This window comes from Centroberyx affinis, unplaced genomic scaffold (assembly GCF_046629955.1).
Source record: "Centroberyx affinis isolate AG114_WGS23_722 - 3 ecotype Tasmania unplaced genomic scaffold, CSIRO-AGI_Caff_v1 ptg000579l_1, whole genome shotgun sequence".
In the NCBI taxonomy this organism is placed as follows: Eukaryota; Metazoa; Chordata; class Actinopteri; order Beryciformes; family Berycidae; genus Centroberyx; species Centroberyx affinis.
In genome coordinates, this window is record NW_027279219.1 from 95,212 (window position 1) to 107,821 (window position 12,610).

The 12,610-nt window shown below is 44.5% G+C and overlaps 1 protein-coding gene across 1 annotated transcript in view; it reads right to left on the reverse strand.

Moving 5' to 3' along the window:
- Positions 1-5,994, reverse strand: part of LOC139643205 (zinc finger matrin-type protein 4-like) — a gene marked incomplete at its 3' end in the record, with an annotated part of 88,859 nt that extends 82,865 nt beyond the window's left edge. Inside the window, exon 1 of the mRNA XM_071518389.1 lies at positions 5,908-5,994. Within this exon, the coding sequence (XP_071374490.1) occupies positions 5,908-5,994 (87 nt within the window). The remainder of the gene's footprint in view (positions 1-5,907) is intronic.
- Between the last annotated feature and the right edge of the window lie 6,616 nt (positions 5,995-12,610).

Below are 12,610 nucleotides of genomic sequence, written 5' to 3' on the forward strand. Positions count from 1 at the left end.
ACGAGTTTATAGGAGCAAGCACCACTCTGTTCTCTAATTACAAATCAAATTTACAATCAGATATTATGAGAGTTACAAAGGCAATGGTATAAAGTTGAAATAAAGCAATTCCATGCAAAAAAATGCAACTATTCAGTGTTTCCCCCAGATTTTCATTCTTATCAGGGTGAAAACACATTGCACTGAAGCCCAGATACTACTGTTATTACTATAATATTTAGTAGTTGGAGTGGAAGTAGTACTCTAGCATAAAACATATCCATGCAATCTTCTATTCAATTTTAACAAAATGACTCATTAGAATCAATTCAAGTTAAGTGCTTCCCATAGACAGCCAGTGTATTACACAATAAATATTTAATCAAACAAACTGCATCATATCCATCATATCAGAGGTGGACCACTCTGACTGGACCATGTATGATTTTTAATAAAAAGTAGTCTTGGGCCGATATTTGATATTATTGAATATTGCGATATTTTGTGAATATCGCGATATTTGTGAATAAATAATAATAAAGGGCAGCATTGGCCCCATATATCCGTCAAACCCTAGGATACTTAAAACTTACAACTCATAAATCCATCCTATCCATCCCTTCATCATCATCGTCGTCTTCATCACGAAAAAACTCCTACTGCAGAGGCAATCACTGTTCCGCTCTCTGAATGTTGATTACCTTGTCGTTTGATTGCTATAAATAAGTCGCTAGTCTCCACCGGTGGAATCACTTGATTGCAACAGACCCCACTCTCATCCGGACTCAGCGGAGGTCAGACGCTCAGCCTAATTGAATGTCTCGTTAGCTTGTGGAGTACCAGGGTGGTCTGCTGGTTCCTGAGACTGTCCTAAAGTAACCCTAAGGTACCAATCCCTGCAGCAACCGATGTGTCCGTTGCTGTCGGAGTGCCAGAGAGTTGTGTAGGAGGAGGAAATCAGGTTCTATCGATGTGGTTTCAGTTTCACCACAGATGTCCATAAAGGTCATCGATTACTTAAAACAACGTGGCATTAGCAAAAGTGATTCAGTAATTCCGTCATCTGAGAAAGTAATTCCGGAGACATCCCACTCCTTGCTGGCAGGGGCGTTAACGCTTCCAGATAGAACGGATGAGAGCAGCTGTCCGGCCCGGCCTCCCTCCGCCCCGCCGTGACCTGCGAGGTCCGCGGACATCCGTTAGTCCACTATCATCAGCAGCATTTTGTCCAGCTGGTGCTCCGGGGAGGCTCCAGCAGCACCTCCCAGGAGGCCATATTAGCCAGGCCGGGATGACCGAGGCTGCACACTCGCATGCCCGAGCCAGCCTTCCCCTGTCCCAGAGCATCGAGCGCTGCGTTCAGCTTCTATCATTCTGCAGAGCCGGATTCAGGGGGAGGCGAGGTCACGCCAAATTGCAACACCATGCCTCGAGGTCAGAGTAATGTGCAGCTGTGTGTTGCTGCTAAGTGGCCTATTCCCATGTAGCGCGACCTAACCGCTGTCCACAAATCTGCTGAGTGAAAACATTAGCGCGCCGTACTGGGCAGTCTGCCTGCACTTCAGCAATATAATCAGCTTGGTGTTGAGCCAGTGGAGACATTCAGGGCAAATGTTGAGTCGGTGTGACAATAAAATTGTGACACCGGTCGACTTTAATGAGATTAATTCTCTCCGGCGAAGGCACAATATCAAGCCGGAGGATTTCAAACTCAAATCATTTTGCAGGTCAAGAAAATGCTACAGCTATTATAAGAGTATTAAAGCGCACACCTGTTGCAAGAGGCTGTGGGTTCACTTCAGATGACACCCAGTGCATCAACCTTCTTCATATCAAGGACCCCTAATTTAGTCCGCATTAGGGCCACAGACCTCCATTTGCTGAGTTTTTGTCTCTCGGACCCAAATCTGAGAATGTTGTTATTGTTAGATATGATTTTGTCCAGAATCTCATGACTATCTGTATTGTAGGTAGAGAGACAACAGAGAAACTATGATCAAAACAGTCATTCATCTACATTCTCTAATTGTGTTAACTTCTTGTAAATGAAGTAATAGTGAAGTTTAACAATTCATCAGTTTGCTGGGGACCCCCTGGAATCCCCTCAAGGACCCCCGGTGGTCCCCGGACCCCACGTTGAGAACCACTGTTTTACAATACCAGTTACTGTACATCAAGGCTAATTTCCAAAAAGGCCCAGTCAGACTTATACACAAAGCACTCCTAATTGTAAGGTTAGGTGTGCATCAGGCCAGGCAGATCTATATATTGAGTCCAACTAAGATTTAACAGACTCTCTCACTGCAGCAAAAGCCAGGCAGTGGGCACAATTGGTGATACAGTGTGTACAGAACATGCAGCTTGGAATACAAGTGGAAAACTGTATGTAAGTTCGGAGTCATCACACGTCCCCTTGTTCTACGGTGGCCTGTGAGCTAGCTAATTAGAGCAGAGATCCAATAGGAATGCATAGCGAAGAGGTAATATATCACCATGCGAAATACTGGAATAATAATACTGCTTAGTCATTCGCTTTTTTGGCTTGAGAACGAGGCTTTTTAGACGTTGTAGCTCAAATGTCTTGTAAATGTCTTGGCCAAGTAATCGGGTGAGTCATTGGAATTGATCAACAACCCCATCAAACCCGCCCCCCCCCCCGAAGATATATTATGGTCTTTTTGTGCGATGAAAACCTTACTTTTTGCCCCTTTAAGGCTCACTATCTATGAAATATAGAGAATCCAGTCTGCAGAAGTGTTATCTTGCCAACCAACGACTTCAGTTATCTGACTCTATCCTTGAAAAAGTACAAGAATATGTTTTCATTCTGTGCTGTCAATCATTTTGTAAGAGTAGGTGTCACTTTTTTCAAATGGTGTAGATCTCATTTAGGAACCGAACTCTACTGGGAGCCTAGTCTTTGCCTGTGATTTTTAAATGAGATGCAAGCACAGGCTGGACCCTTTTTAAAGTCTGGTTACATTGTTCAAAAGTTTATTCTCCACGCTGCTGCTATGAATAACTCAGAAATAATTTATCCGCTTTTGATGAAGCACACATTTGATCAGCTCCTGTGATGGAGTTGACTTTGCCTCGTTGTTATGCGCTCCCAAACAACTTCTACACGCTTTTGAAAATGTCTGCGAACGCGCTTGGCTCGTATTATTGGAGCTGTTTGACTATTTATAAAAATCCTTAGAAACGTCGGCGTTGACCTTTTGATGAAAGAAATATTGGAGCGAGAAATGAAAACAAGTGCAGCGAGAAGGCACCGAAAAAACCGACAGAAGAAAAGAGGGCAATTTTGGCTTTACAAAAGCAAACATTTATTGATGACACCGAAAAGCGCAGAGCTTCAAAGCCTTTTTATTTATAGCCACCGCAAATTACCGACGGTAGAAAAGGGGGGGAATGTGAGCGTTTCTACCACTTCAAGCTCTTCCAAAATAGAAACGATAACTAGAGAGAGTCTGAGCAGACACAGCGAATCATGGGAATGTTTAAGCGAGGGTCGATAACGGGGAGGCTTATTATCTGAGGCTGTTTATAACCTGCTGCCGTTCTGTAACCCGACGCCGCGGAACTTTCATGTGTCGTGTTACGCAAGATCCCGGTGAGAAAAATAAACTCGGAAACCATTCAAAGAAAAGAAAAGGGGGGGGGGGGGGGGAGTAGTGAAAGTGCATATGTAAGCACGCTGTCCTCCGGAGGCACACACACACGCAGCCTGTGGCGGAGACGACACAGACAGGGATTGTCTCAGATGATAACATTTAAAAAAAAAAAAAAAAGACCTCGATGGTGCCCGACACGGAGAGCCACCTTGTGGTTCGCACGGGGAGGATGGGCGGATGGTGATGATATCATATCGGGTTCTCAGCCAAGACGAGCGGAGGCAACTTTAAACGAGGCAGATGGAGGAGGGAGACGGAGCCGGCTGGGGGTGGGGGGGGGGGGTGGGGGGGAACGCTGCATTATTCTTTTCCCGCACAATAAAAGAGACTCCATCCATATCGGGTTCTTGAGTACGTCTTTTAACTAGCGCTGCAGGACAAAGCAGACAAAGTCCTGGTCCAAAATTAGATATCTACCGTTTGAATAAAAAGGTAGACTCCTACTCTTATGATTAATTAATTGCACTTTATCTTCTTACTCTTTCTCTTTATATTTCAGGGACATTGAATTTTTAAGTTCGGGCATTTTTTCAAATACAAATTCTGAAGCCAGTCCCTTCCAGTCTGGCATACCCAACCGATGTGCTTAAAACCTTTAAGTGCCGATAAAAACTTTGTCAGATGGGCTCTGTTCCTAAAAGAAACCCGAAGTGCTGCAGTCCTCGCGCAACGGAAAAAAGACACCATAACTTAGAATACCAAGGCAAACAAGCAAACATACAGGGACTGTGCACAGGGGAAATTGCAAAAGAGCAAAGAGAACGTTAATGCGGTAAGACCGGCTAATAATGAAAAAAAAAAAAAAGTATCCAATGCCACCTGAGAAACATCAAAGCCATGATTAAAGCAGCTGCGCTCCAGATTTCCCGTTTTGTTTGCTTTTTTTTTTTTTTACAAGCACTAAAGGGTAAATAAATCATCAAAAGAAAGAAAGAAAGAAAGAAAGAACAGAAAGAGAGTTTGTTTACATGGCATAACAACTTCATTCTACACCAGGTGTCCTTTCTCCTCTGGCACAACAGGCAGGTGAGTTTTAATTGCACCCAGTGATGTAGTGGAAAACACAAAACTATGACCTCCAGTCCGTCACAGGCAAACAAGCGCCAGCATAAGCCAACATCAGTTCTACTTTTCCTTAAAAGACCCTATCCTATCTCGTGACAAACTTGCACTGTCAGCACAAAAAAAAAGAAAAATAAAGGAGGTAAACTCTATTCCCCAATGAAGAAGGTGAGTTTAGGTGGGTTTACCCTCTGATTCCAATCCACTTTAAATGTCACCTTGAGAGAACAGCCGAGCCAAGCCAAGCCGTTCTCCTGCATGTGCAGTAAAGTGGAAATTGGGATGGGATCGGGGGTGGCGGGTGGGTAGGGGGGGGGTGATGCTGACATCATCATTTTGCTCAATAATCATCACAGTTTTTTACCCACAGTTGAATTAAATAGCCTATAGACGCCAGAAAATTCACCCATTAAGTCCACATCCTCAAACTCCCAAGACTTCTATAGCCCCGGGGGTGTCAAAGGGGCTCTTCAACTTAATAGGCACACATTTTAAAACCGTGGACCTCCGTTTGATAGCATGTCGCCCCAGGGACCCCCCCTACGGGAGGGTTTTTGTCAGTGCTGAACTGTACGACTGCCCACACTGTAGCGATGAGAGAGAAACCTCTGCTTAGAAGAGTCATTCTTACACATCTAGCGAATGAAACGACAGTGAAATCAAACCATGGCTCATTTTACCCTCTTGACCCCCCCCCTAGAGGACCCCCCCTGGGCTGACCCCGGACCCCCCCGCTCGGACAGCCACTGCTCCACAGGACGCAGGACTTCGTTTTTTGACACGGGAATGCACGGTGATGTTTTGACCTCCACCACGCTGCCCCGCTTACTTTTTAACAGCCCCCCCCTCCTCCTCTCCCTCCCTCCCTCCTCTCCTCTCCTCTCCTCTCCGTGCAGCCCAAACCGCCACCGATCTGTCTCCCGGGCGGCATGCAACATGAATCTCGGTGAGGAAAAAAAAAAAAAAAAAAAAAAAAAAATCAGCATGCAACACGGAAAAACGACGCGGTTCTCCCCCGCAGCATGCGCGCGGTGGGGGGGTTAAACGCATCGGCGGTAAAGTAACACTCACTCCTATGCGTGCATGTCTGCCTCTGTTGAATGGGTAGTACTGTAGTTTGGTGCGCGGCAAAGACAACAGAACGCGGGACTGGCAATTGCAATGCAAGAGGAAAAAATAATAATAACTGTACCTGTAACTCCAAACTGTAGCCCTGGTACAAGTGTGTCGGGAACAACGTCAGCTGATGTTGCACTTGAAGGGAAACTGTATAATCCATTGACCAGATGATGCTAAATAGCGGCAGACTGAGCGGGAGACGCGTCTATCCACAGCTGTTGGCAGCAGTACTACACTGTAGTACAATCTGCCGCTGCTCTCCGCCCCGCCGCGCTCCTATTGGCCGCCTGGCACTAATCAGGCGTCAATTCACTCAGCGCTAAAGGTAGGGCGAAGTCCCGCATCTCTTATCAGGCAGGATCAGGCAGGAGCCGTGATAAGATATCATTACTTTGCAGTATAAAGTTATGTGTTGTTATGGTTATGAATATGATGAAGATGATTGTTGTTGTTGTTATTAGTAGTAGTAGTAGTATTAGTAGTAGTGTTATTATTATTAAATTACTATATTTTATAATTATTATTACATTAGCCTATATAATATAATATATAATATAATATAATATAGTTATTATTTTATTAATAATAGTATATTTCATAGCAAAATTATCATTATTCATATTATACATATTATTATTATTATTATTCATAGTAAAATTATTATTACATAGGCTGACTGACGACATTTCTGGGGACAGTGTGGAGCAATAGCTGATGACTGATAAGTTATTATTTGGCAATAATCATCATCATCAAGAAGAAGAAGAAAATAATCATCATATAAAAATCAATAATATAATAATACATACATATATATAAAATATATAGCCTACATATTTCGTTTTTGTTATTATTTTATTACTTGGCAAAATGTTATTATTTGGCATGTTGCATCATCATCACGTCACTATTCCTCCCTGGGAGCAGTAATTTGTTACACTGCTGGTTCTATAATTATTTTCCTTTACGCCCCCATAATTTGGCAGTGGCGTCTCACCTTCGGATATCGCAATAACCCAGTTACCTCTCCTGTGTCTTCCTGTGTGAATGATCAGGGAAACCAAACAGGCACAGCGCTGACGTCCAATGTTCCTGTCAACCTTTGGCTCGATAAAATGAAAGTATCGGGAAAACTTCCATTCCCTATTTAAACTAGCTTTAGTGTGAGAGGACAACGACTAATTGTGAGGAAAAACAAATAGATATGGGTTTAGTCTGCCAAAGTATGGGCACTCACCACACCTCGGACTAATTGAATCTACATTTGTTCTTGTTTATCATCATAATGGAGAGCAAAGATCAAGCAAAAAAAAAATCACCAGAAATCTATTTGGAAGCCATAAACACATCAGGGAGCCCTTGGGCACCATTTTTTCCCCATAGAACCCCATTAGACTGTTGATTTTTGAGGTGAGGTGAGCAGGTAGTGGAGCATCTGTACATGCTTTCACCTCAACAATGCACTCTTCCATTGAAGGTCCTAGACAGAAAGACTAGCCGCTGATGATATTGTTTTAGTATAGCTGAGCCAAGCGCTTCTCCCTGCAAGATTTGCCTACAAATACGGGGGTTGAGATTTACAGGCAGCCGTATAGCCGCGGGGCAACGTTTATGTGCAAATAGGGTCGGCTATGCAATTTGCAAAATATCTCGATCTCTGATTCTTTCAACTGGGTCAGAATATCAGGTCAGTGCCGACGTGCGTTTGGCGGGAGAACGAGCGGGCAAACGCCTTTCATCTGCCCTTGAGCTCAGTGCCCGTGGTCCAGATGGTTGGGACTTTCATGACAAGCTATGTTTGCAACAGGAAGCGTGTCATATCCTTGGGGGGGGGGGGGAAGGGGTAGAGCGTGCACCACATTTACGTTTCAGGCATTCATTCCGGAGCGTTCTCGCGACGAGTGAGCAGGTAGAGGGGGTTTCCGCAGGGCGCCTGACCGGTGATGCGCACGTTTTGGGGGCGGGGCCGTTTGCGGGGGGGGGGGGGGGGGGGGGGAATCAAACCCGAGACCGCTTTCCCCGGTTATATAGGAGGGCGGGACCCGAGGCCCGTCCCCGCCTTCCCTTCTGGAGAACGCCTCTTTTGATCACAGTTTGATCACGCCGGCCCACGGGACGCCGGCTCCCGCGGCTCCGAGAGCGAGGAAATGTGTCGGGGGGCCAGATGCTCTAGTTTTTGTGTTCATTTGTAGATTTTTATTGCATCTCGTTACGGGAGCGGTCTGATGTATTCATGATATGCGCTACGGAGGAGTGGTTGAAGTCGAACGCTGAATACTAATTCCGCCTCTCCTCGCTTCTTTTACAGTGCTTTCCAAAAAATCGGATTCCTCCCTCCTTACATTAGCGGCACCCTTCCAGTCAAGACAGATTTCTCTATAAAGCACGAGGAGATGACGCATGGGAAGCAAAATGTAGGACGTTCCTAAAGGTTGTGGATTTATGGGTGAAATCCCTGCCTCTGGTGATAGAAAACAATTTTCACCGGGTTCCCCAAGGAAAGGAAGCGGGAATCGCGTCTTCGTAGACAATGGATTTTCTCACCCAAGGTTCGAACGGGGGCGCTGCTCGAACCAGGCTGCGTTATTCTAAACACAGCGGGCAGATGCAATTAAGCTTTTCAAAACTGTCCCAGTTTGTTGTCGGGGGGGTTGGGGTTGGGGGGGGGGGTGGGGGGGCTTCCGTGTCAGCCTGCAGCGCACATGCCTGTCTGTTGCTGGCATGCGTTTTTTGGCTCCTGACATTTTTTTTGTTTTGTTTTGTTTTGGGGTTTTTTTGGGGGTTTTTTTTTTTGCCCGAGTCGCCACACAAAGGGAGCGAATGCCACCATCAGTCAATCTCTTGTCTTGTAGCCCGTAGCAACCAGCCAACACCATGAGCATCAAACTCACTGTGACCCTGAAAGAATGAACGAAAACCCAGCTCATTCTACACTTGCGTTTTGGTATTTTCTTGTGTGTGGGTGTGAGCGTGCGAGTGAGTGAGGAAGCAACGGTTTTTTGCACGAACGTACGTGTGTGTGTATGTGTGCAAGGTCAAAATAGCACAAACTGAATCTGCGCCCGTTGTACTGACTTGGACGTGCGAGGACAAAAGGCGGTGCAGAGGCCCGAGAAATCCGATGAAGACACAAATGGGTGAACAATCTTCTCAAACTGAGATGTTTAAAGCTGCACTCGGCGAGGTTTTTGGGTGAAAATACACCTAAGTCTTATCAGCCTGACTCATAAAGCGGGGCTGCAACAGAGAAGAGCTAGCCTAATATGTTTTGTTTCCACTCCGTTATTCAGTCTGACATTGCCTCCATGTTAGCCGTTTTCTGTGTGCGTGTGTGTGTGTTTGTGTGTGTATGGGGTGTTGCTTTTCCCCGAACCAATCACTAGTGGCTGACGTATCTGACGTTATTTTCAGTTACACAGATGCTGGGTGTATTTACTAACTTTACCAAGAATGTCGGCCGTTTTTGACAAAAATATGTTGGTTAAGGAATGATTTCAACAAATATTACTCTGCCGAAACGCCAATGAAATACTGCTGCATGAGCGGTTCAAACTTTAGTCCCGCCCACAAAGGCGCTGATTGGACAACACCAGACTCTGAGTCTGGAACCAGGCTAGAGAAGAGTGTCCTATCTCTGTAATTGAGATGCCATAGATTCACCCTTTGCTCAAACAAATGAAATATAAAACTCTCTCCTAAACAGCAGGATTACAGGACAATGAAGAAATTCAAACAGTTACCACTTGCTGCCACTTGGTGGCGCTAAGATGCAAAGTTGCCTAGGGTGGTTTTAAAGTAATCATCTGCAACATTTTTATAAATGTCAGTTTTGCTACTCTGTATCACCGACTGATCACCTACAGAAAGTCAAACTGCATCAACAGAAAATCTAAGGAGAAAGACATCACAGTACTGGACACACTGTTTGATTGACAGGTGATCTGTGGGAAGAGCAGTGCAGAAACACCACAGCAATGAGCGCTGAGCAACAAAGATGGAGACCAAATAAAACGAACACGGATCTTGCAGACTATCACTTCAAATGCAAAGTTTCCACTTTATGACTCTACATCTGACCAATGAAATGACATGCTCAAGTGAAAAATGCAAAACGGTTTCCCAGTTACCCCCATCATCAGTGCAAAAGCTGATGTGTGTATACATTCCCTGTGTGTGTGTGTGTATGTGTGAGCGGAGCTAGAGGAGGGGGGGGAGCTGTATTTGACACAGCTTGAGAAGACACCCCCCCGATAATACGTGCTCCTGGTGGACTTAAACCTAGCCATGTAGCTGGAAGAAATGACACCATGCATTATATCACATTCTGAGCGGACTACAGAAACTATTGCCAAAAACCCCATTGGCATCAACAGCCCCAAATTATCTGCATAGAATTAAGGATCTCCATAATTTTATGCTCAGAATTTGGAGCTCCTCACGCAGTGTGGGGGCAAACTTGGTGAATCTATTTGTGCAGTATATGCCAACACATTGCTTCACTTGCAATGCAGCAGAATAGTGTAAAATGGTGGGCCTTTAACACAAAACACTCCAGTTATTAAAAAGTCATCATTAAACATGATCCGTTTGATAGTTCTGTAAAGGTAGATGTAGGAATACTTGCAGTGTTTGTGCCAATATTCAGTATCTTTAATTTTAAGCCCAAAAATTCAGAATTTTATTCTTGTCAGGGTGGAAAAGCCTCAGAAACAGCGTTTAGACCATCATGGGACACTAAAACTCTCCATTGAAAGTGGGTTAGCAGTTCCTTAAAGGGAAGGTTCAGTAATTTTAGAGGCCTAATAAAATCCAAACCATTTTTACATCAGAGTTTTTGCCTCTGAGAAATCAGCACCAGCCATTCCTTTCAAAATCCCATTCAAGCGCTTTGAGCAAGTTCTATTCTCACTATTACTGCAGCTATGGAAGTATATGGAATGACTTGTATGTGATTTTTAAGAGTTATGGTTTTATACCCCATTGACTTTTGCTAGCATTGCTAAATGATAATAGGAGGCGGTTGCCAATTTCACAGAAGCGCAAGCTCTAATGTAAAAACTTTTGGCACATTCTAAGAGAGGGACTGATTAGTGATTAATAGACTAGGCTTAATAAAATCGCTGAACCTTCCCTTTAAGGCAGGGTGAGGCGGGTTTCATTGCAGGTTTTACAGACTGACACCCTGAAGCTGTTGAGTAAAATCCTCCCACACCACACTGGAATGATTTCTGTGGTCAGACATCAGGAAAAAAAAAAAAAAAAAAATTAAGATATTGACTAGTTGTAGTCAGGGAGGAACCAGCATCATATCGGGAGGACGACATCCGATTTTTAATGAAAGGCCAAAATCGACCTGGTTGGTCTAACCCTAACACACACACACACACGCACACACACATATACACGCATATGCACGCACACACATATCTGCACCTGCCAAAAAAGAGCAGAGGCTAGACAGAGGGGAGAACGGGCTCTGGGGACTCGCATGACAGCGGTGGAGATGACAGAGCCTGACAGGTGAAATATGAGGTCCACTGACGCAGGGGACAGGAGCAGGGGAATAAGCCAGCCAGTGTTCACACGCACACACACACACACCCACACCCATCACATTTTACCTTTCCCCTACAAATCCATCCCTTTCCCTTCACTCAAAATACTCATACATCACTGCAGAGAACGCTCGCACTTCGGGGTAAAAACCTTGAGGCGTATGGAGAGGAGACATTTAGTCGTTTAGCCGCCGCCCACCAACCCTCTGTCCGAAAGAAAAAGTGGAGTCATTTGTCAGCTGGTCACTTTCACCAGTTAGCGCGGCCTGGCCTGAGACCAGCGAAGTAACGATCAGCTGTGTCTCTGCTGTGGATTTCTTATCAATTCTCCTCTAAAGCAGGGAAACCATGGTGTCTATACTGAATAAACAGGGCTGCACTTGGCAGAAATAGTTCTATATGGGGGGTAACTTTATTCCCAATGCAGACAGAACGTCCCTCTCTAATGAAGAGGATCTCCACTAACACAGGTGTACTCATTATAGTCCTGTGATGTCATTTAATATATATATATAAATATGTATTTCTATATATATCCGGCACTGGGAATGAAAATTGAATGAATTTGCATTTTGTCTATAGAGGATTCCTTCTAATGTGATAACACCATAATGAGTACACCTGTGCTGCCAGGGCTCCTCTCTTTATTAGAGAGGGAAGCACAGCCATTATTCACAGACACTGATGAAGGCCGGGGGTTTTGCCTGCAATGGGAGGAAAGCGAACTCCCATATAGAACTATTTCTGTCGAGTGTGACACAATTTATTCAATACTATATTCTACTGACAGGATAATGCACCGCTAGGGATCATGATATCGGCCATTAGGACCATTTCATCCGAAGTGACTTAAATTTTCAGCATGAGGGGCCCCCAGTGGGAGAGGAACCCTTAAAGGAACACACCGAGTTCTCAGAGATTGTCCCATTGATCAGTTTATCCGTTAAGTGATGAGAACATAGACACCAAAATAATCCATGTGTGCCCTGTAGATCATTGGTAATGCTCCATGCTAACAGTTTAGCATACACTATGTTGAGTGATAGTAGGCTCCATGCTAACACTTTAGCATACACTATGTTGAGTGATAGGCTCCATGCTAACACTTTAGCATACACTATGTTGAGTGATAGTAGGCTTCATGCTAACAGTTTAGTATACACTACGTTGAGCGATAGAAGGCCACTAGCATTATCTCAAAAGTGAGAAAATGAGAACTTA